Source organism: Oreochromis niloticus, linkage group LG4, assembly GCF_001858045.2.
Source record: "Oreochromis niloticus isolate F11D_XX linkage group LG4, O_niloticus_UMD_NMBU, whole genome shotgun sequence".
Lineage (NCBI taxonomy): Eukaryota > Metazoa > Chordata > Actinopteri > Cichliformes > Cichlidae > Oreochromis > Oreochromis niloticus.
The window spans coordinates 32,383,193-32,408,976 of NC_031969.2; the positions used below are offsets into that span (position 1 = coordinate 32,383,193).

The 25,784-nt window shown below is 42.4% G+C and overlaps 1 protein-coding gene across 2 annotated transcripts in view; it reads right to left on the reverse strand.

Annotated features, from left to right (window-relative positions):
• Positions 1-645: 645 nt before the first annotated feature.
• The window catches only part of gsg1l (gsg1-like), a 30,957-nt gene continuing 5,818 nt past the window's right edge, over positions 646-25,784 (reverse strand). Inside the window, exons 2-5 of one of the 2 annotated variants that reach the window (XM_003442478.5) lie at positions 17,456-17,503; positions 9,093-9,245; positions 5,123-5,234; positions 646-2,047 (exon numbers count right to left, since the gene is read on the reverse strand). In XM_003442478.5, the coding sequence (XP_003442526.2) occupies positions 1,687-2,047; positions 5,123-5,234; positions 9,093-9,245; positions 17,456-17,503 (674 nt within the window). In that variant the 3' untranslated portion in view covers positions 646-1,686. The remainder of the gene's footprint in view (positions 2,048-5,122; positions 5,235-9,092; positions 9,246-17,455; positions 17,504-25,784) is intronic. The other variant, XM_005469091.4, reaches the window with a different exon arrangement.

Genomic DNA, 25,784 nt, shown 5'->3' on the forward strand with positions numbered 1-25,784 from the left:
CAGACGACATCAGATAAGAGATGCCAAGGCTCACAAAGAAGCATGTCTTGGAGCATGCTTGATCGGTTGGCAGTCTTGCTTGCCCGGGAGATTCTGCAGGGACTGATTTGACCTGGAAAATAAGGGTTCACATGAGCTACAGAGCCAGTGTGTTAATCTAATAGCATGTCTACTGCAGTCATGTTCACTACTGGGCCAAAAAAATGTGGGTTGGATGATGTAGTTTGATGATTTATCATTTGTTAACGCAGGAAGGACTGAACTCAAAATATTGTGTTTTGCATATTCATCTTGGCCGTTTCTGCTCATTGGACCCTACTACAGTAGCTTTGCATGACTCACAGCACAAAACAATCTGTGTTATAGTGAGCCCTGCACATCATCGATCTGAAACAAGCTTTTTAACCAAGAAGAGAACGTTTAAACAGCTGGTGGGCGGGGCTTCTGTATTAGGAGTACCTCTTCTGTCACAGTAACGACGTTCATCTTTATACTGCCTGTGGTGTAAAGTGTGTTCACAGTCCTGCGCACACAACAAAGAAAGTGATAAGATAAGTACTAATTATTTTTTAGTAACATTTCTAAAACTGTGCATCAGTTACATCTGTTGAAAACAATTTGAAGACAAGACAGTTGCGTAACATATTTGAGTTTTAAAATATTTTAATGACTATTTGAATATTTAAAAATCACGACCATCCCAACTGCAAAGCGATCGCACTCCAACAAAGTGGACTCGGTGGGACAAACATGCTCGAGCACGTCAGTAGTACAACTCAGTCTGATATGACAAGTAGCATATGTGGCTAATGTTAGCTAAATTAGATATTGCTGTTCCTCTACGGTGGCCCTGAGGTGCAAAACACACACAGACACACAAAAATTAACTGTGAATAAATTATTATCACTGCTGAACAAACCACAAGTAACATTTATACTGTGTATAGTCCAGTAACAGGGTATGCAGCTGTTCATACATTTCATAGCAACAGTTTGATGAAGTTCGACGATGAGTCATGTTTGACCATCTCCTTCAGGGGCGATGCAGCTTAATCAGAAATTGGAGCTCTATTTTTGAACACAATCACATTTGATTCTAATTAATTTGATAGAAATTATTAATAAATTATTCTTGATGTTTTTTTTTTAAATTCTCCTCCCAAGAGTCTTTTATTCAGTATACATATATTTTTATTTTACATGGATAATATTAAACAGTTGGTGTACACAAACTTGTGTATGTTTGCTGGGAACAAACAAGAAACCTTAATGAAAACATTTTTGTATTTTCTAAAATACTTCTGTGTTTTGGACTTGAGGGCCACCGTAATTTCCGCTTCTTGCTTCAAGGGTCGCTATTCAGCAAAGGCTTTCACCATTTTTCAAACTGTGACGATGTGTTGATGTTAAAATACTACACACAGCACCTCAAAATAAGCAGGAGAACGCCTACTTTCACCCACAGTCTATTTCTCACACTTTACACTGACTTTCACATCACACACAGCGAGAACATTTGTATTTCCTTTGTGTAATCCACGTTTACTCTGTCTTTTAGTTGTCCTCTGCCTCTGCTTTCAGTTACAGTGGACAAACTAGCAGCCGGGTCCACATGTGATGGTGCAGTTCACCTCATTGTGTAGCCACGCCCCCAACCCACTCAATCCCCTCATTCCAGTGTGTGACTCAGCACTGCTCCTCCCCCAGTGAGTCCGTGTTCTCCCCCAAGTCTATTGAGGCTGACCCCGCTCTCATCTTCCCACGTCCTGGTCCGGGACCTGGACCGGGACCCGCGCCGGGCCCCCCGACAACAAGCCCGGCTCTGGTGCCGCTGTGGCCGGGGTAGACCTCCACGGTGCTGGAGATGGACTGGAGTGAGCGGTCCCGGAAGTAGTGGAAAGCTTCCTGGTCCAGGTAGTTCTGCTCCTCACGCAGGCCCTGCTCGAAGAGCTTCCGCTTGTGTCTGAACTCGATCACAGTCTTGGTGTAGGAGTTCAGGGTGGTGACGGAGGCGGCCATGCAGCAGGTGAAGGAGCCCCACGCCATGCTGAGTGGAATCGGAGAGAAGAAATAAAAAAGTATAAAATATATCTTTGGAAAAATGGAATTATAATTTTACTTGAAAGCTTGAAAGAAGAAGGCAACTGGACTTCTGTAGGTCACATAGATTGGGCTGGTGGTTTTACCCTTAACCTCCAGTGACGGTAATTACCCACACCCCTTTTCAAACCGTGGGTTATGTGACGACTCACATAGTCAGTAGTGGGTCAACCATCATCTGGACCACATAGAAAAGAACAACGCCCACTAGGGGTCGATATACCTGGGACTCTCGACCTTTTGTGTCTGAAGAACCGTCTTGGATGAGACGTGAAACATCTTCACCTTCTACCAACACAAACTACCATGAACTGAATGAGAACTTGCACACTTAAGGTTTTTCTTGCTCCTATTAAAAATAAAATAATCCCGGTAATCTTTCGATTCAACACAAACAAACAAGGGCATCAAACCTCAGTCTCCCAGTCTCCAGGTCTTCTGGGGAACACTGATGTGTAATTCTTCCAGCGTGATATGACATCATCACGGTCCGTGTATAAACACTCGGTACTTTGAGACTGAAGGGTTTAATTCTTACGGAATAAAACTCCCCCAGAGAAACATCTTTGAAGATCCAGTGAATATTCTGAGCTTTTCATCTTCATTCCTTCAAATGTTAGCAGGATGATGATCAATGCTCTGCTACCTCAGAGTGTGTGGTGACTCTGGAGTGCCTAATGTTGAGCAAACAGTGTGGAAAATAAATGCTGTACAGCACAAAAACACCAAGCAGAAGTTCTTAAACATGCTGAGCAAGAAAACCATGAAAGCAAACTTGGAGATAAAACAAAATGATGCATGAATCCATCACTTTTTATCTCGGGACAACAGGAATCCAGAGTGTGATGTAATTTGGATAATACACTATAAACTGTAATCAATCACTTTTCCCTCCCTTTTATAGGATTATGTTTATAATTGAACCATTATTGTTCCTCAGAGGAAGCAGAGAAACTGTTTAAAGGCAAAACCAAATAAACAATATGAAATTACAGCAATAAATCATCGCGTATAGCACCACAGTGAAGCATAAAACAAGTCACCGCAACGTAAAATATATAAATTACCCTCAGTCAAAGACACAGTTTCTTTATTTCTTTTGTTATACGATGAATATGATTCAGGTTTATTGATTACATATCAGTTTTACACCCGATTACTGTTGGAGCTACAAGCTTATTATAGTCGACGCTTTAGTTTGTTAACATTTAATATTACAGTCTGACAAATCTTTGATATGTTTATTAAGTATAAAATGAATATTTGGCATGTGTCCTCCATACACAGTAATAATTAAGAAGCCTAAAACTATCACTGAGCTAATAAAAACGAAACTGAAACCTCTGTAGAAACGAACTAAAACTAAACTGAATTTCAAACAAAAGGTCAAAAGGAAATAAAAACACAAACCAAGTAGAAAAAACTAAAATATAAAAACTGTGCAGTGGTAATCCAGAGCTGTAAAATACTTTACAGCCTTTCGGATAGTGCAGCTTTTATTTGTCCAGCACTGAATTTTCACACCAAGCACCAGGCGTCCATTTTTAAACGTTTTCAAAGGACATCACTTTACATCCAGCTAGCACCTGTCAGTCAAAGAGGCCACGCCCCCAAATTTAAGCCACAACAATTTTGATTTATGTGTGTGTTTAAAAAAAAAAAAAAAATCAGACTATAAACATGTTTGTTTCTCTGTAGAGTTGGGCGTTTTAACATGGCAGTCTATGCGGGACTGACTTACTCCTGAAGCCCCTGCTGGACACTAGAGGAACTGCAGTTTTTCTTGGCTTAGTTTTAACTAAAAACCCGACTCTTCTGCAGTTTTTACTGCTTCCCTGAGTTTATAAGTGTGTTTTGTTTCTCACAGATTCCCTCCTGAGCATGTCTGCTCTGTCAGCCGCACACCATAGCTCCACAAGCTGCGCTGCCTTTTCTCAGGAGATTTTTCTTTATCTTTAAATATGATTCAAATGAAGAGCAAAGAACCAGAGGTAGATGTGGTGGTTATTAAGAAATATCCTAAATAATTTGGACTATGATTTCTTTAACAACATAAATGAAACAGACTTATCTTACTGCAAAGCATAAAGAAAATGCTCGCAGTAGAGGCGTAACATGTGTTTCGCTGGTTTTGACAGAACGTGACACAGAGGTTGTTTTCCCGTGAAAATGTACTCGACCTTTGCTGAGTCTTCAGCACAAACAGTTCTAAAAGCACAGAGCTAGGAAACCCTGCCAGCGACCTCCTGGCAGCAGACTAAGAGCTGCTTTGTTTGTGTTTTTTCCGTTTTCATATTAAGCGTTTTCTCTTATTTCTAACATCCGCTTGTGCTAAAATCAAATTAAGGTTATTGCTTTCAGTGGAGCTTTAAGCAGAAAGTTTGAGTGCACATCAGGCGTCCGTCGCCATCGTTTCATTTGTCCTGAAGGAGCGTTTTGGCCTTCTGTTCCAGCAGAGGTTAATCCTCCTTTCCACTTTAACGATCCTGAATGGCTCCCTCGTGGTGGTAAATGGAGGCTTTCGCTTAAATGACTAACACAGAAAATCTTTCTATTAACAGGAGCAGGTGTTCTCGTTCCAGGTGTTTCCCTCCTTCTGTCCTGGTTTACTCGTGTTCGGTTGAAATCCATGTCTGTGCTTCTTCATTTCTGCTCATTTGTATCACTTATGCAGATCTTTATAAGGCACAGTCACTTCTTCTCTCTGTTAGTTCAAAAAAGGACTTTTTTGAGCTCAGCAGCTGCAACTCAGCTTTCAGCAGAGAGCAAGGACAATTATCAGAGTAACAGCAGCTCCCTGCATACCTGCAGACCACCTGCTGCACGCCTCCACCCACAGTCATTACAGCGAGGTACTTGGAGAAGTGATGGGTCTGTCTGTGAACATCTATTTGCCATTTTGTTGAATTTTTACATAAACATGGACTCACAGACAGTCATTAAACGTTATTATGAACACTGGTTTAATGTTAGGGTGAAGCTAGTTAGTGTGTTTAACGTGTGTGGGTGGGTGTGGACTGACCAGAAGGACCATCCGTAGTCCCAGCTGTGAGGCCTCCAGTCTTCAGGACCCAGACTGACTGTGATCTGGAAGACCTGGGTGTACATCATGTGGGCCACCATACCCAGAAGACCTGCAACACACGCACGCACGCACGCACGCACACACACACACACTTTTAAATAACCCTGTGGACTGAGGCATATGAATGTGGGTCAGTGTGGACCGTGATATTTATCTTAAACAGGAGAAAATGCTCATTTTAACTAGCTTGGGTCACTCTGTCATCATCACAGGCCGAATAAAAGTTTGATATAAAATATATAATTTTTTACTACTGTCTGTGGTCATCATTTACCCAACTGAACATTACATCAGACTGAGCTGGAATCCTAATTTTACATTTGATTTGTAAACCCAATAATGTGGCTGCAACGTAACAAGAGGCAGAAACTGAAGATAAAAATCTGGGGAAGCAGTTTAGTGACGGACCTGTGATGGCAGCTACCCAGATAGAGACAGACTCCGGGGGATCCGCCTTCAAGACCATTTTCATTAAATAAAAAAACTCTTTTTGCTCAACTTTATGACCATTTTATTGTTTCAATAATTGTTCAGTGAAATTTTGCACTCATGTGCTGTAACAACCCTTTTTTTTTTTTTGGTTTAAACAGAGGATTTCATTATCTCTGTGTTACTGGATAAAAAACACTTAATGAGATTTACAGGAAAAAGCTGCTTTAATGTTCCCCAGTGTAAGCACTGATAATTCAATTCAATAAAACTTTATTTATATAGCACCAAATCACAACAGCAGTCACCTCAAGATGCTTATATTACAAGGTGGAGAGCCTACAATAACAGAGAGAAAACCCCAACAATCAAACAACCCTCTGAGCAGGCTGTTGGTGACAGTGGGAAGGAAAAACTCGCTTTTAGCAGGAGGAATGCGTTCAGGCGGATCTGGCTCTGTGAAGCCGCTGAGACTGATTTCAGTGATTCTCAGTGAGAAATCTGACAACCTTAATTTCTCCACTGAACCTTTAAAATATTGTTTGACAACATTTAATGACTGAATCTCAGTCTGTAAACACATTTCAACATTAAATGTAATCTGATTACAATCAGTAGTTACATTTTAGTTCAGTTTTAGAGTCTTAAAGTCATTTCAGCCTCATCTTCACTCAGATACTCATCTCTGAGGTTCAGCTGTGACAGACATTTTTCCATCCCTGTGATTGATTACAACATGACCAATGATTGATCACTGATCAGTGTGTTATGTGTTTAAAGCTTTACAGGGATCAGTTTGATTTAAACTGCGACTCCTACAATGACGTACAGTAAGTGCTTCCAGTGCAGGAGACTGACTGTGTGTCAGCTGCATCACTGCCCACAGAGTCAGACAAATGAACACTACAGACTTTATTCTAAGCTGATAATAAACCTGTGACATGAGCGCCGCCTCCGTCCTTTCATATTGAGGACTAAATGATCATAAAAGTGCTCTTTTTAAGGACAAAAAAATAACAATCTAATGTCCAATGTTTGACTTTAATGTTCAGCAACTTTATAAATGGGGAAATGAAACCGAGGGTCAGACAGGTGCTTCACATTTATCCATCAGTAAATCAAGTAACAGCACGATTTATTCTAAGGCCTTTTCTGGGGGGGGGGCTAATTAAGTTTTTAAAAACTTTTCTGGACGCATAAACACATTTAAGCATCACCATTAGACAAAATGTCTTTAACACATTAAATATTCCTGTTTAAATGAGTCCTCTTTAGTCCCAGGTCAGATCAAACCCTGTGAGAACGGCTCGCAGACACATTAGTGTGTTTTCTTGCTCTTACATAACAACAGAAACCCTCAGCACGAGACAGTCTGCCACCGTAATTACCCCAAAGCAAAAACAACAGTAAATCACTGCAGCCCAACATATTACCAGTAATGAATCAGAACACATGTAATTATCATAATTAGTCATTATACAGAATCAATTGAATCAATGAGCCCGCTCGGAAACATCCAATCAATTACAGAGCGCGACGCAATCAGTCAGCAGAATTACAACAAAGTCAAAACGCCGTGGTGCAAACGAGTCGATGTGACATTAATGAAGGCGTTATACATTGTGTGTGTGTGTGTGTGTGTGTGTGTGTGTGTGTGTGTCTCTGTGTCTGTGTGTGTGTGTGTGTGTGTGTGTGTGTGTGTCTGTGTCTGTGTCTGTGTGTGTGTGTGTGTGTGTGTGTGTGTGTGTGGGGCGGGGGGGGGGGGGTCAACACAAGCAATAGGGTCCTTTATCTGCTCCACAGTTTTCTCAGCTTTAAGACACCCACCATTACTTTTTATTTATTTATTAGTAAATCAAAGCTGTTTGTTGATGTCTTCACTTTTTACAGTGGACGCATTTCCTGCTCCATATTTGTATTCCTGAACTCTACTAGAGCAGATTTGCATAAGTCACAGTTCACATTTTTAGCTTCCTCTGATTGGCTGGCCCTTGTAATACGAAGAAGGTTGGCTGGGTGGGAGGGGAAAGGCGGAGCCTGGTAAAAGAGGTGGGAGTCCTCATCAGGTGGCTGGGCCACCTCAGACATCGAGGAGGCCTTTGGGTAGAGCCACAACTTGCTGGTGAGATTATGTATTACATTTAGCATGGAGAAGGAAGTGGAAAACTTTTTAGGGAAACGGCATTTGTGGCAGTGATAAATAGTTTATGTGGCTGACAGGTGAGTGCGGTGGGAGCTCCTAGCAGAAGTTTGTTTTGGGCTCCTGAGAATGCGGGGCTCAGGTGTGGAGTATATACGCTGGTCTCCTTAGATTTAGCTACGGGCCTGAAAAGTGAAGCCGATGCAAAAGTGCTTTAAACCTGACCCTGGCTTCTTTTCTCTGTGACCTCTGTTGCTTATTTTAGGTCAAACTGAATAAAACATCAAGTGTCTTTTGTAAACGATCGTAGCTAACGATGTGTGATTGACAGCTCCACACACAGATCCGGCCCTCGCTGGCTACGCCTGGTTTTTGGAGTACGTGAGCAGAGGGAAGGCCTGGATTTTTATCTCTGCTGTGTAGTTTTCAAAATGTCAATTACCTTTTCCTGGTGGAGAATGAGCATGAGGTTTTTACATAATTCAGAGCAGAAGTGTCACTTGTGATATGAAGTGATTAAGGGAGCGTGCTTCAGAGGTTTGCTGCATAAATGCTGTAAAATGTGCCGCTGTCCTCTGAGAGGAGCAGACGAGCAGAGTGACGGACACGTCGCCAACTTCTTGTGTAAGAGGTTTAACGTAAATTGGGAGAAAAATCCCTGGCACCGCCACATCCGAGGCTGCCATGGGATAACCTCTGACCCTGGACGACCTCACAAATCTGCCTCAGGCTCTGTCCGCTCTGCTGCTGATTCTCACAGCAATACTCAGAATATATGTGGGTGTTTAAATGGTGCCCAGTGGTGTTTAAAGGTTGTTCCTGATGCCAAATTTCACTGAACACAAATGATCTTTTGCCAGGAAGACCAACAAAACAGAAACTATTTATTAACTTATCCAAAAGATGATTAGCTAACAAGAAGAAGGAGGAAGGGAGGGAGAAGAAGAATTGAATAAAAAGAAGAGAAAAAAGTAGGAAGAAGGAGGAGAAAGAAGAAGTGGAGAAAAGGAAGGAAGAAAAAGGGGAAAAAGGAGGAGAGGGACTAAGAGACGAAAAACTAAAGAGTTAGATGAGGGAAAAGAGGAAAAGCAGGAAGAGGAAGCAGAAGAAGAATTAGAATAGAGGAAGGAGGAAGATAAGAAGATTGCAGAAGAAGGGAAGGATAAAAGTATGAAAAAGAACAGAAAAATTAGGAGAAATTCTGAAAATGAAGAAGAATGATAGTGGGTGAGAAGTACAAAGAAGGAAGTGACAAAGGAGATAAAGAACAAGGAAAAGAGCATAAAGAAGGAAGGCAAGAAAAAGAAGGAGAAGAAAGAAAGGGGACTTGCATCTTACCGGACAACACGGTGAAAACGGCGGCGAAGGCGTTGAGTTTGAGTCCGTCGATGACGTTGCTGGAGTGGAAAAGCTCGAGACACATGAGGCTGAAGCCGACCACCAGCAGCAGGATGTAGAGCACCTCGGACACCACGGACAACCACAGCACGCCTACAGACACCAACAGACCGCTCAGTCAGACAGACCTCACATGGATGCTTCCCGTACTTCTGAAGCTACGAGGGCTCAAAACACTGGAGGGAAACTTTGGCGTTTGAGTGTCCTCCCATTTGTTCCAACTTCAGCCATTCATTCATCTGCTGTCCAATAAGCCACAAACCTGTGATGAAACTTTGATGAATTCTCGGATAATGACACATCTCTCCTCTGTAGTGAGGACACGGCACTTAGAGCTCAAAACAAGGTGAGGTTATTTGTTTCTCATCATCCCAGAGGAGGAGAGGAAGGTGTTTGAGCCCTCTGGTCATAGACAGAGAAAAACCCCAGCAGAGCTCAGAGAGACATTATAAAGGATGATGAACAACTGTTACAACCCCGCTGTACCGTGCGACATTTTTAAAGCACAGAAGAGATGTCATCCTGTAGCAGAAGCTGCCCTTGGGGTCCACTCTCACTACCACACTTCTTTTCTCCACATGTATTATTTCTAAAAAGGCAAAAAGCTCCTCACGACACAGAATTAAACAGGATTATCTGCTCCTCTCTGCTCTGCTCTGCTGGGGATGAAGAGGAGGTAAAATTACAACCTCCAGGCTGAATTTTCAATTTGAATGTCAGTGAGTTTTGGTGCGGAGCTTCAAAACCCCCAAACTGGGAATATTGATCACTAATTTTGTCTTTCCTCTTTTCTCTAGCAAGGTGGCAACCTTAATTCTGTATTCAGTGTTTTACATAAGCCATGGCGGGTAATGTCAGGATTAAAAAAGGCAACAAAAAGTGTAATTTAATCAAAAGCAGTGATGGATCTTTTTAAGCTAAGAAGAGCTTCACCAACTATTGTTTCCTCTGCATCAGGATGCTAACCTTTCATCCATGTCATCGTCTCCACGTGGACATATTTCTTCCAAACGGTCTAATAAACTTTTCAGACTCCTTAATAAAGCTTAACGAACATCTTTAACTTCAAACAGCTGCAAAGGAGAAGCCAGACTTTGTATTTCATGTGGTAGCAGTGGTTTAAAGTCAGGGAACAACACTTTAGCCACCACAGAGCATTTGAATATTGGCACCATGGAGATAAAGAGGAAGAGTCTGCATGTCTCTGCTTAGACTGCTGTCAGATAAGCAGGAGAAACCTGTTCACATTCCAGCACAACAAATTTACTTAGTTTTGTTGTTTAGAAGTAAACAGCAGTTATCGGGTGCGTTGAGATCACAGTTCACACGAGCAGTGACACAGATAAGGTGTGGAGCTCAGTCATCTGGGATGATCTCAGAGTAAATTAATCCACATCAAAAGGAAGGAGGTGGTGTGGGCATCTGACTGAAATGCCTCCTGGATGCCTCCGAGGTGAAGTGTTCCTGGGAGGAGATCCTGGGTCAGACCCAGGACGTCTCTGCTGCGATGGGGACCTGATAATTGGTAAAGGATAGATGGATGGCTAGGATGGACAGACAGGTGGAAAAGGTGGAGGGATGCATGAACACATGAATAAAAATACCTAATGGGGTTACTAAAAGAGCACCTGACTGACTCATATGACATTTGCTATTGAAGAGGAAACCAGAACACCACCAGCTTTATTAAACCATCTAAAGATATTTAACATCGAAGTTTTAAAAAAATACCAGCGATGAATTGAATCCATCTGAAATGTGTAAAATTAGTACAAAAGTGAATCATTTCGCTGCTCACATCAGAGCTCATGCACATGATGCTCAGTATTATATTCTCACTGTGATTGTTAATTGGGAAAGAGGTTAAGAAAGTAGATGAATGAATGGATGTTATTACCTGAAACTATAATAAAATATATAAATAATTATCAATAAAAAGAACTTTAACCTAAATGCACTGGTGCTTTATACGTAACGAGCTGGTGCTGGCAGACCCGTCGGGCACAGATGCTGAAGGACGCCTTGTGCTTGTGGAGATACGAGCAGGTTTGACGGAGCAGCAGAATCTGACACCCCGGAAATGAGAACGGGATGAATATTTCCCAGTACGAGCAAGGCCAGCGTGCCCTGTGTCAGTTATCAGTTCAGTGCACAAACTGTTTTCTACTCATGTGAGGTTCTCCTAATGTGAAGTGTAGGTGCTGAGAGAGGAGGAAAAATAAAGCACATGTGCAGCGGCAGCCCAACGCAGACACAAAGAAGCAGCTAGGAAACTTTCTCTCTCATCAGCCACACGAGCAGATTTTATTCAGATGCGTCCGAGCTCGTCCTGCATCATTCTGTTTATTTAATCACATCAAATTCCCAGCAAGAGATGAAAGATGACAAGAGACACTGCTCTGACTCGAAACCCTGTAACCGGTGTGATCCCGCAGGTCGCACGAATTGCATCTTTTGACTCCACGCTCTCTGATTTCTTATTAGCCGCCGCTGTAATTTCCACCCAGTCGATACAAACAAATTCCAGAGGTATAACCGCCTGCAGGGAAATTCAGAGTGCAACAATATTGACCAAAAACAATTTTCTCCCCTGTTTCTGTCTTATTGAATATGCACCAGTAGACTGAGCAGACTTCATTAGACTGAAGGCACTAAATAAAATGTGCTGTGAAGGACTAAACCAACACTTCCTGATAACAGGAAGGAAGCAGCTCATCAGACCAAGTCTCATGTAATGGATATAATTACACCTTTAATTACTCTGTGCGTGCAAGTGTGTGTGTGTGTGTGTGTGTGTGTGTGTGTGTGTGTGTGTGTGTGTGTGTGTGTGTGTGTGTGTGTGTGTGTGTGTGTGTGTGTTTTCCAGTTTGCCAGTGGTGTGTGAAGTCAACAGTTTCTTGGGTTAATACGTTTCTGACACCATTTTTGGGGTTTTAGACTTTTTAAAAACATTTTCATGTCATCAAATGCAAATTCTGGTGAATTAATGCTGCTGTAACTCGATACCGGATAAGATGGTTTTACCTGCAGTCACCACCAGGAGGTAGGTTTGAGTGTTCAACATCCCACCAAAGGGATTTGTGTCTTCTCCTGGGATCAAACTGGGTTTCAGCTTTATTACATTTTAGGAGTTGGAGGTGACCAAATTTGGATGACTTAGAGCTTTTTATTGTCATTGTGCAGTTTCTTGCACAGCGAAATTGGGTAGCTGGACCACAAAGGTGCAAAAGTAAGAAGAGGAAACAATATACAATCAGGGAAAAAATAGTAATAACAATAAAATAAAAAGCAATATATATGTATACATATGTGTGAGTGAAACTATATACATGGTGTATGCGTAAGAAACATTGAAACAGAATGAGAGGGTGGAGTGCTAAGTGTTCAGCCAATGCTAACTAGCTTAGTTATCCATAGACTGTATGGGAGCATCACACAGACGGACAGGCCTGCTCAGTAACTTCCAAATGAATTCCTGAAATTCCTAGAAACTGGAGACTTCTTGGATGGTCTGTGAGCACAGTACCAGCTACAACAACAACCACCTGTGTCACCATCCAGCTGTCAGCCATTAGGGCCATGCCCCTTACTTCAATCACCGAGTTTCCACAAATGGTAAAATTATCAGTAATGACCAAACATGTTTTTTGTACAAGGGTGTAATATCTGTTTCTGCCATTGGTGGAGACTGACTCACTTTTGGAGCTTCTGGTGGATGTTAGAGGAACTACATTATTATTACCAGTTATCTAATCATATTACCTCCAATATTAGTTAATATTTCAGACACTTGAAAAATCAAGTTCATTTATTAAATTTATCTGGGTTTTGGAAAGTTTTGGAAAATGACATTTTTCCCCTATTTTGCCTCATCAAGATGTGATTAAGTGCAGACGTTCAGTTTTCATTTAAGACATTTACCCAAAGTGCTCCATTAACTGTTTGGACATTGTAGCCGTTTTTATACACAAGTCCCCATTTTTAGAGGACCAAAGGTAATTGGACAAGCAGTTTCACTGCCAGGCGAGGCCAGCTCCCTCATTATTCCATGAGAAATTAAGCAGATTAAAGATCTGGAGCTGGCTTCAAGTGTTCCCTGGAACTCTGAATCCAAGGTCCAAAGAGATATCGATGGAAGAAAACAATTCCATCAGTAAGTTGAAAGAACAAAATAAGCCTCTCACAGATGCAGGAAAACATTTAGATGTGACCAACAAACTGGTTAATTCTGAAAAATAAAAATAAAATGCATTAGTCAGCTCAGCAATCCTGGAAAGAAAACTTTTACAACAACATGCAAACCATTGATTAGACTCAAGATCAGGGAGGACAGATTAGGACAGAAAACATCTAAAGAGTCTGCAGAGTTCTGTAAAAATAAAAAAAATCTTTGGACAGATAAAGAAATTATGATGAAATTATAGCAGAATGATGGAACAACAAGAGAACGGAGGAGGAGAAAAAACGGCTCATGATCTGAAGCAGAGACGTGGTGAAAGTAGTGTTATGGCACTGGACTGTGTGGCTGCCACTGGTGCCTATTGATCACCAACTGCTGATAGAAGCAGCAGGGCTCAACTTTCTGTTCAGATTCAGAGACGCAAAAAGAAGCAGCAGCTAAAACTGCAAATTTACATTTTTTGGAATTTAGTGCAAACTTTGGCACGAAATAAGTCTTGGGACCAAAGATGATAACTTCCTACACCTTTCTGACAAATGTGACTTGGCAAGTAAGACGAGAGCAGATCACGAAGGATCTCATGAAAAGTTCAAATACCGTTTGCATATGAAAATAAACAGAAGTGGCCCAACAGCTGAACCCTGGGGTACACCACTTTAAACTCCAGGATGTCAGACCCATCTTACATCGTGGATCAGATGCAGCAGTTTAAAGAAGTTTAACTACACATTTGAGCTTTCAGATATTTCAATATAAAACATTTCTATAGCAGATAGTGAAAAAACATTTTATCTATAATCTAATTACTTTTGTGTAGCATGAAAATACAGATACAGTCCAAAATTGATTCCTTCCTCCTTTTGATGTCCAGTGAGGCTGAACTGGAGTCTTTGCTGGGTCGATTCTGGACCCTGGGCCTCATGTTTGACACCCCTGCTGTAATCCTTTGCTGTGGTACGCATGTCTGAATACCAATCACAGTTCTCATCATTCGAGTTTATATTAATTTACAGCACCCATGCAGTCACCACTGATAGGAAGCTACATGTTTGTGCAACATGTTTGTGCATCATCTGTATGTTTGAGCTTAATGACGCACAGACATGTAAAGAAAAATAAATGGCGTTTGGTGGTTTGTCGTGTCATCTCTCAAGTGGTTCTGGTTCTGCTGGAGTGGGCGGGACTTGAATCCTGGCTTCAATTCGCGCTCACTGACTCTTTCCGTCTAATCAAATTAAGAGGTTTTTTTTGTTTCACTTTTCATTAAGAGCAGACTTGGATCTGACTGAGGAGCAGCTGCGTGTTATAAAACCCAGCAGCAGGCATGTTGGGCCCAAAGGAAGGCAGATTAACATATCGTATCCTTGTGTGAGAAGCAAGGTCACCCCGCTCAATACATCATATCATCCACCTCTGCTCCACGCAACACTCCTGCTCTTCTTCCAGATGGCATTAACAGATGAAACCATCGGAGAACTTTCATTATTAACTACCTGCTCTGCATGAAGCAGAGAATTAGAGGCAACGCCCCACATGCACCAAAATATTCCCTTTCTTCTGGATGCTCAAATATTCCTTTCATTCGCTGCAGGATATAAACACTATGAAATAATCTGCTCTTATCTGCAGTTAGGAGGAATCTTGATGAGCTGCAATATTCCCTCATTATTCAGCATCCTCTTCTTAATATATTCTGCACTTCATTTGGGTTTAAAAAGAGTTTAATGTTATACAAGAGGACCTTCTCATGAGGTGAGCCTTTCATGTTCTGGTCAGGTTACAGTCGGCTAAAGCAAACTTTGGAAATGTTGCTTAAAATCTGCTTAAAATTTTGATGTGAACATACGGCCACATCCTCATCTTTGTTAGGCGACAGGCTCCAATAACTTCCATAAATCACCAGTGACACCACACAGGAAAAGACTCAGCCTGTTTCATATCAATTAATACGTGTCACTTTGCCTCTTCCTCCTCCTTTGTCAATATAATAATGATGACGGCCTCAGGATGCTTCGAATGAATCTCAGAGTCTTAAAATCACTTTTCCGGAGACCCAGTTTAGAGATGTATTCCAGTATTTCCCTCATTTACCCATTTCTTTCTTTTTTTTCTTTTTATTGACAACCAAGTTCAAACTATGACTTTCCTTAGATATAAACTATCTACAGATGTGCGCCATTATATCTCATTTCCAGCTGTGACAGCAAACTTTTCATTGCGTTTTTCAGGGGAACTGGTCTTACACTGGTCCCAGTTTCTAACTAATTAGTAGTGTAATGGTGCTGGTATTTCTGGTTTAACTAAAGTGCCTCTAGAAGCCTCTTGGTATCGCATCATGGCTGCATTTTGAGTTATTTAGAAGCTCTTATCTAAATATATGGAGAAAAGAGCCTTTAACTTTAATTTTGCGGGTCACTGTCACAAGGAGGAGCTACCAAACACTGCAGTTCCTTTAATGTCCACTAGAGGCTCCAGCAGTGAATCAGCCTCCACAGTTTGCAGTCTGCTACTAAAACTGTTTTAGTCACACTGATTAATTTCTTAAATTTCGTTCCTTTTTTTTTTTAGGGCGTGGCCGCTTGGCGAGGCCCTGAGCTGGACCTCTGGACCGCGTTTGTGCTGTTGGAGCATTTTGGAGCATTTTTAATGACATAATCTGTCCAATAATATGGCCGCTGTTAAGTGACAGCACTAACAGACTGTCCAAGAAGTCTGAGCCTCAGTTTTGGTGAGTAAAATTTTATGAATTTGACTGGATGTTGATTAGCACCAGGTAGCAGGTATCTGTGTCTATGTGCTGCACCCATACATCCAAGGATCTCACGTTAGTCACGACAGCTAACATTAGCTTAGCCACCCTCTGGTCCAAATACAGCACTTCTGTATTTAAATAACAGAAAAATATTAAATTGGTCGGGGAAACCGTGAAAGATGAAGTTTAAAAATATCCAAGAACTAAAGTTCAACTTTTATATACAGTCTATAGATTTAAATGTCATCTCCTGCTACGTTTGGTAAACTGAACATATAAATAAATACACACTCTTTCCTCTACAATGACACCGGCAATGATTCGAATGGAAGATTGCATCAATTTTACTTGCAAAACTGCATGGTACCACAAACTTCAGCACCAGATGTAATTACAGTAATGGGGTCAAAGGTTAGTTCACATGACTTTATTTAAGGTAGTATGTCCCAAATCTCCGCATACTTCCTGCAGTAGAACGAGCTTTGGAAAGGCAGTTGCAGCCCTGCAGTCTGGCTGAGCAGATGTCACAGTTTATGTGGGACTCTGCATTTTTATTCAGTCTCCTTGTCTGATGTATTCAGCCAATGTCCCACATTTTGATCGGCTTCAAAGGAATTTCACTTTCCTACAGTGAGTTTTATTTCCTGATGGATGTGAAGGAAGCAGTAAAGTAGAAGTTAACCCATCTTTTGCAGATCACCACGAAGTGTTGAGCAGATTCCAGATGGATACGATGGAAGATAGCACAAAGAAAGTAAAGTGAGCAGAAATACTGAGAAACTGAGTTTTGTCAGATCCAGCTGACCTCCAGAGATAATTAGAAGTAGGAGATGGCAGTTTAACAGTTTCAGGGATAGAAAAAGGGAATAAAGAATATATGCAGGAAGAAGGAACAAACTTCAGCTTTTATCTTCAGAGAGTTGGAAAAGTTTCCTTCAGATTAAAATCACACGCTAAACACCAAACCTGTAACCTCCACTGTTCACTGTGAGTTTGATATGTCAAAATGACCGTGCAGCATTGGTAACATGTCCCACACAAACACGCTTATTGTCTCACATGAAAAGATACTGAAAGCATGTTTTGTCATTTTAGATGTGAACTCATAACACACAAGGACACAGCGCTACAGTGATCCAGGAGGTGAGAGGTAATAAAAAACTCACATGGATCACATTTTTCTCAGTGCACCACAGGTGAAAACCCTCTGAAACAGTGAAAGAGTCTAAAAAAGAAAGAGAGAGTGTGTGTGTGTGTGTGTGTGTGTGTGTGTGTGTGTTTGATTTTTTTCCCTGGTTTTTCCCTTGGCCCGGTGAACAGGTGGGGAGCGGCAGGGAGTGGCGAAGCTGCCTAATGACCATCATCACTCACCTCTCTCCGACGCCGGGGCCAAATCAATGAAGCTCCGACACTTCTCACCTGAGAGGAGAGAGAAAGGGAGAGGAAGGAGAGAGGGAAATGTAGATGTAAAGAGGGAAGAAGAGGTGGAGGAAACAAGGTGAATCGAGTTGGGAATAAAGGGAGGGGGGAGCAGGTGCAGAGGATGAGGCGATTAATGGGCAGGAGACACGGATGGAAATGAATGCACAGGGAGGAGAGAAAAGGATAAAATGAACGTTAGTGCGGCGGACTGATACGAGCTGAAACCACGTCAGGCTCAAATAAAGACACAGTGACTCCTGAAGATGATCCTCTTCTGATGTTAAGCTACACACTGCCAGGCGTTATTACGTTGTTATAAAAGCTGTATTAGTGATATTCATTTGCTTTTGTTCCATCGCATTAAACAAAGATGTTTATAGCACAGAGCTGGAGTCAGGATGAAAACCCCAAACCAGAGAACTCAGTTAAATGATTAGAACGATCAGTTCATCCATTTTCTGACAAAGATCTGGGTCATGATCACGAGGGCAGAGACATCCACCCAGAGCTCCCTCTCCACAGTCACCTCCTCCACCTTTTCTAGGGGGACACCAAGGTGTAGCCAAGACACCTGATCTCTTCAGCAGTCTGACAAAACATCGCCTGGATGTCCTCCATTGTTGGGTTTGTGTTGCATACAAATTACGTCATGGGTTTTTTGAATGCATATTTGTCACATTTAAGTCTCAGATCATCAAAGAAATTCAAATATCAGACAAAGAAAACAAACGTAAACACAAAATGCAGCTTCTAAATTATGGTGTTTATTATTAAGAGGAAAATAATCCAAACCTACATGACCCTGTGTGAAAAAGTGATGGTCACCGACCCCGTCATAACATAAATTAGCTGTGGTGTATCACATCTTTGGAAAGCTGAGTTCAGTGTTTCTAACCACACCCAGCCCTGATTACTGTCATACCTGTCCGCAATCAAGAAATCACTTAAATAGGAGCCGCCTGACGAAGTGGAGCAGACCAATAGATCCTCAAAAGCCAGACATCACGCTGGGATCCAAGGAAATTCAGGAACAAATCAGAAACAAAGTAAATGAGATCTCTCAGTCTGGAAAAGGTTATAAAGCCATTTCTAAAGCAGAGGGACTCCAGCAAACTGTGGGGAGAGCCAATGTCCACAAATGGCAAGAACATGGAACCGTGGTGAACCTTCCCAGGATTGGCCCGCTGAAGAAAATTACCCCAAGAGCGCAGCGACGACTCATCCAAGAGGTGACAAAAGACCCCAGAACCTCATCCAAAGAACTACAGGTCAGAGTTCATGACTCCACCATAAGAACGAGACTGGGCAAAAATGGCCTGCATGGCAGAGTTGAAGCAGAAAACCAATGCTGAGCAAACGGACCATAAAGGCTCGTCTTAGTTTTGGCAGAAAATATCTGGATGATCCTCAAGACTTTTGGGAAAATATTCTGTGGACTGACGTTATGAAGTTTTTGGAAGGTGTGTCTCCCATTACACCAAACCATAATACACCAGCAAGTCCACCTCTGAGCGGCTTAAAAAAGCAAAATGAAGACTTTGGAGCGGCCTAGTCAAAGTCCTGACCTGAATCTGATTGAGATGCTGTGACATGACCTTAAGGCTGAATTATAACAATTCTGCAAAGTTGATTGGGCCAAAATTCCTCCACGGCTGTAAAAGACTCAATGCTTCTTATCATGAATTAAAACTGGTAATAGCAGGTGGTTAGTTTGTGATATTAGTCATTACTCTGACCTAGATTTACTGCTCTTGTATTGAAGTTTGTCTCAGTGGCAGGTGGGTCACACATTGGCCTTAACACTTTGCATATGACTGGGTAGCATTAGCAACTTATAGCCAACAGCATTTTTAGTTTGTGTGTTTTTGAGTACAGTTTTTAAGGAAGTGCATCGCTTTCTCTTGTATTTTGATCAGAGTGAGTGTTTCAGACAGGGTGGGCTCCATGGGATGTTCTGGGATTATTGAGAGTCAGAAAGGAGCGGGTACGCTCATTGGCTAAATAATTGTCAGTTACAAGTTTGTCACGTGATTAAACTGGCTATTTTCGGGCTCATGGCTGCTAACCTCTTCATAACTTTGTGATATGGAGCGACACTGAATGTGTAAAAAAGAAAAAGTGTGACTCTTTCTCAGACTGTTCTAGTTTGAGTTTCGGGTGTCCTCCTGGCTTCATTATATTTCTTCCTGGCACACTCGGGCCTCGGTGAGTTCATCAGAGCTCGTGGGACCCTGCAGGTCACAGATCAGCAGCCACAACACGAGCTATAATTCAGCCCAGGCAGTGTCACAGGCAGCAGGCAGGCCCATCTATAACCAGCCCAAACACCGACGCCCACACACGCACAGAGCCATACTCGCTGAACAACAGATGAAGACACACTCTGTTTGTCACACTGATGCTGAGGACGATTTGAGTTTCCTGTGGTGAAAGAAAAAGGACAGAAACTCAACGTCAGTCCTGCAGAAACTCTCTGAGATTCTGGAAGTCCCATTAGCTCAACAGTGCATTCAGAAAAATAGCTTTTATGTCTAATTTGCACTTTTATTCTACAGTTACAGCTCACATGATTCCTGTTAATCTACTGTTGCATCACCTGTGGGCAGTTTTTCTAACCCAGAGAGCAATGGGTGTTTGGCCTAAATGTGGGCCGCACTCAGACTTGGCTGACAGCTTTGATTCAGGGTCGGTCTGGCTGACTAAATTTAGCCATAACTTCAGCTCACATGGACCAAATTTCAGGTGTTCTTTGGCAATTGGGTCACCTCTTAACCACAAAACACTTACCCCTGTCAAGCCCATCTCATGACTGATGGGCCATTTCCGCTTCTCCTATAACAGAGTAAAAACGCTGCTGGAAATGAGCCGAATAATGACCCTTAACCCACTCCTTCCTGCCTGTTACCTGTTCTCCACCTGGTGCTTGTATCCTTCCTTCCTCTGTTCTCCCCCGGCTTCCTGACGGGAACTAAACTGAAATAAGATTAAATGTATGACTGTAGCTAAAATCAGCTATTTGATCGTTTCCTCTAAGCGATGCAGGACGCCTGTTTGACAAAATCTGAAGAGGATGGTTATATTTCATCTTTCCAAGGTTAAATGTGAATGTGCTCACACCTTGGTGAGCTGAAGTGAAGCTGTGATGCAGCCAAAAGGTGAGCGTCTCAGCGTCTGATTAGGACATGAATCTAAAATGTAATTAAAGAGTGAGCGGGCTCGTCTGTGACCTGATGACAGGACTAACAGCACAATCAGTATTCTTACGCCTTCCTGCCGCACACAGAAGACCGCGCTGCTCTAAAATGTCAATTATCAAAAAAAAGAGAGAAAATCACGCTCGCAGTCTATCAGGCTGTAATGAAACGGATCCATTTAAAGAAGCTTCAGGTGTCTTCTCTTGTAATTTTGGTTCACAGTCCCGGCTCTCACTTTTGCACCACTCTTTCATTCTTCTCCCTCCCTGCAGCCGGCAGCTCTGCAGACTGTTTAATCAATGATCCGATGTCATTTGGGGGTTAATTGCAGCTGTAATGAGTATGAATGCTTTTGTGAAACAACACCTAACGTGCCATTACTTCTACATTTACAACCGACGGTATAAAACATCAGATTGAGAACGAACTTAAAGAACAAAGGCTCCAGTCTCATTTCTGTGCTGATCCAACACCGCAGTTCTAAACTGGACGTGACTGAGAAACTGGGGAACGCTGCACAGTCACAGGATTATGACTTGCACGGCGTTAAAGCATGTCCTCCTTTATCTGCGATTGTTTTTACTCTAATTGGATCATAAATTTCTAAATTAACCCCACGTTTTATTCAATAAGACTTCAAACCAGCGACTGAGACCATAAACCCATCAGGAAAGTGTTTACTGAGCCCACAGAGCGAGGCTACGGACCAGTGGAAGCCCGAGGAGTCGCAGCATGTTGGTTAACTCTGTTGCCTCACAGCAAGAACATCCACCATGTGGCCTTGTTCACTTGTTCCAGTGTTTGCATGGATTCTCCCCGAGTACTCCGACGTCCTCCCAGTCAAAAGACATGCAGTTACTGGGTTTAGGTTGACTGGTGACTCTAAAGTACCCATCAGGTGTGAGTGTGACTAGCTGTCTCTCTGTGTTGACTGGTGAGCAAGCTTCATGAAACCATGAAGCAAAGGACGCTGCTTTGAACCAAAACTACAACTGTATCCTAAACCTAATTAACTAACTGTGAGGACCGAAATCAGGAGCGCAAAAGGAAAACACAAGGTTACGCAAATGAACCCAAGACTCAGCACACTGTCTGCGATGGTGAGACGCCTGCAGCATCTGACAGAACATCAATATTTCACACATTGCTCCATGCCAGAGTCCTCAGCAGCCATCCTGAGCCGTCTCACCTGTAACTGAATAATTTTTGTGCTCACAGATATGAAAAGATCATCAGTCAGATCAGCTCCAAAGGTTTGGTGGATTTGCCCCAAAGCAACATTTTAAAGACTTTTTCCTCCACAGGTTCTACTTCTACGTCACAGTCACACAGCTTCACTGAAGGCTCCATCCACGGCAACAACCCAATCGGCATCTCCAGCTCCGCCCACCAGAGCACAACAAAAAGTCTGATTCACGTTGTGGGTACTGGAAGGCTAGAACAGTACGTTCACCTTCATTGTCGCTACAATAATGAGTAAATATGTCTGCACAAACTTCTGCTGTGCATCTTTGATAACGTCTCTGATCATTTTCAAATGCAAGTTCCTTTAGCAGGGATGGTTTCCTGTGTGACTTCATCAGTCTGTCACATCACTGTGGAGGATTTTTGGCCCACTCTTCTTTAAAGCATTGCTCAGATCATTGATGTTTGCAACATTCATTTTTGCACAGCTCTCTGAAGGTCTCACCACAGCCTCTCAGTCAGGCTGAGGTCTGGATCACTGCAGCTCCTTTTTTAAATTCGGAGATGTGCTGCTGTGCTCGGGATCGTCGTCCTGTTGATGACACAGTTTGCTTTAGCTGTGGGACAGATGACCTCACACTTGGCTCTAGAACACTTTGGGTTCACAGTCCACTCAGTGACTGCAAGGTGTCCAAATCCTGATCGGTCCACTGCCATGATGACATGCTGGGTTTGAACTTTGGCCTCATTGGTCCTGAAGTCCTGTTGTTAGCTCAGATGCTGCTGCCAGGTTCTTTTTAGAGAGAAGACGTTTTCTCCTGCAGCCCTCCACACAGCCATACTTGTTCAGTCTTTTTCTAACTGTCCTGTCCTGAACTTTAACCTTTAACCTGGCCTGTAGAGTCTTTGATGGAGCTCTTGGGTTTGTTTGCAGTTTCTCTGAGTATTGTGCAGTCTGACCTTGGGGTGAATTTGTTGAGATGTCCATAATCCTGAATGCTCCAAACCACTGCATTCTGTGCATTCAGTGCATTTAATCGGTGGCACCCGGCTTCTACTTACCCTCTGGATCTCTGCACACAGGTCATGAACCATCACTGTCAAAATTTACATCTGTTCTAATAAATAAGTTAGAGGATACATTTTGATGATACAAAGCTTAGATCTCCATAATGAGCCATTTATTTTACATGTAAACACACTGCAGACGCCTGCATCCACACAGCAGTGTGGACGCTGCAGAAACAGGTTCTTCTTACTACAATATAATAAAAAGAGATAAAAGACATGAAACAGGCTGCTAAAAGGCTCAAACAGTGGCGGTGAGGACTTCACAGAAAGGTCACGTCGATGTAAATTGAACTTTTTTGCAAATTAAAGCCTCTTTTTGGAGCGGCCGACTCTGTTCTCATTACTGCTGTCACTGCGAGATGAGCTCCTTACGAGTCTGTTTGCCAGTCGTGCCAGATTGAAGTGATGTAATGAAGTGAATAAGCCTCGCTGAAGCTTTCACGACGCCATGGCTGCATGCTTTCACTTAACCTCTTATTGCCTGGGTGGAATCAAGCATGTCTGGATTCAGATATCAAGTCATAGTCAAAGAAGGATTAAAAGTTCATGGCTGCACAAGGGTACTGACTGTGCTGTACGGTCTGTAAATTTGGCTCCAATATTATATGTTTTGATCGGTTTGTGTCTTAAAAGCCCTTTTTAATGGTTTCATAATGAATTTGTTCACGTGTGTGTGTGTGTGTGTGTGTGTGTGTGTGTGTGTGTGTGTGTGTGTGTGTGTGTGTGTGTGTGTGTGTGTGTGTAGGTGTGTAGGTGTGCGTGCCCGCGTGCGTAGGTGTGTGCGTGCGTGCGTAGGTGTGTGCGTGTGTGTGCGTGTGTAGGTGTGTGCGTGCGTGTGTGTGTAGGTGTGTGTGTGTGTGTGTCTCACACACACGCCCTGTAAGCTGGTACGTTTCTCTCAGCTGTGCGGACAGGTTTGTTTAAGTTTTGGCTGTTTCCTCTCGTCTGTTGTGTGCAGCTTCATCAGGCAGTTGCACAACTCAAAAAAAACATTTGTAGAATTATATCTCAGACTCTAGTAGCTTTAAAGCAGGATCCATAAACTGTAGACAGGCAACCAGAACTTCAATCCCAAACAGGAAGCTCCAACAGAACAAAAGCAAACACTTGAGTTAGCTGAGGTGAAGCCTATCAGACAGCTAGCAGCTCCAGCTGCCTGTGTCACCATCCACCTGTCAGTCAAAAAGACCACGCCCATTATAATGCAAACTTTATGCAGAGGAATTCACCCTCGTACAGCTGCTATAAATGGAGGAATTATCTGTAGAGACCAAAACTGTTTCTGTATCAGGCTGTAAACATGTTTATTTCTGCTGTGAAATTGGACATTTGAACATGGGAGTCTATGGGGACTGACCTCTGCTGGACACTAGAGGTACTGCAGCTTTTGGCGCTTCTCCGTTGACTTCGTGAGCTTTCAGTGAGCAACACAAGCAGTAACACAGAGAACAAAACTGATAAAAGTGATGTAAAAATATTACAGAGAATATTACTGCAAACAAAGGTGACCGAGAGTCTGCTTAAATCTGTGACTGACAGTGTCATATTCACACGGTAATTATGTATAATGATAATTACATGTCATTTTAATTAAGTCCTAACATCTTTGGAGGTTAATCAATGTTAATTAGTGATGCTCTCAGTGTCTCCATCACCTCCTCAGGATGATCTCATTCGTAATCCTCAAAGGTGATGCTAATAACATGTTTTATTTCTGTAAAACCAAACAGAGCGAGAGCAGCAGAGCGAAGTCAGGGAAGAAAAATGAATCGATGGCTGAGAGAGGGAGTCACACTGTAAAATTTAATTATCATAACTCTCCGCTCAGCGATGCCAGAATGCCTTTTTATCCAGCACTGCGGGGCGAACCACACTGTAATAAAGATACAGGCCTTTAGCTCGCAGACCAATCACACTGAAAGGAGAAATGACCAGTTACTGACAGGCAATTCATAGTGAGTTATACTCAAACAGATGTTTGATTTTTTTAAAACAAAAACTCAGAAAAAATCCCGTCAACAGCACAGTGAACACAGTCTGTCCGCAGACCGGGAAATAATCGATACTTTACAGACTGGTTTGTGTTCTTAAACACAGTTTTTGTCCTTTTCTAATTTACGGACATCTTTTATGATGTCATTCAACTTGTTTTTGGCTCTAATTTGGAGCCACATCAGTTCCTAAAATCCTACCTACAATTTCACTCATCAAACTGGAGCTCAGACTTCTTGGACAGCACAAACACAGTCCAGAGGTCCAGTTCAGGGACTCCAGTTAGCTGAGGTGAAGCCGAGCAGACAGCTAGCAGCTACAGCCGCCTGTGTCGCCATCCACCCACTAACCAAAGCTGCCATGCTCCTAAATTTATGCCTTAACAAAATCCAAATAGCTACATAATTAAAAGATTACCCCCGTACGGCTGTGATGGTCTAAAAACAATGACTCATTACTGATTTTTGACTTTGTACGGGACTAACCTCAGTCTCCCGTGTGACAGTCCTACATTTAACCCCATTCATCCACCTGGACTCATGTTAATGTGCACACAGTAGAGGTGCAAACACCTCACGCCAAAAAATGCACCTTGAGCAACTTCAGAACAAATGAATTTTACTCCTGCTTTGGTTAGCATTACCCTGGTGTTAGCAAGAGCTAATGTGCGACACGTGCAGACAACAAGAAACACTTTGATAAAGTCCAGCAATCTTTTCCCTCTCAGGGACCAGAGCAGGCTTGTTATAATGACCCAGTGACACCGATGTTATTGCACTTAGTCTAAAGGTTCTGCAGCACATCTCGGCCACACAGCAAAGCTTCATCCCAATCTT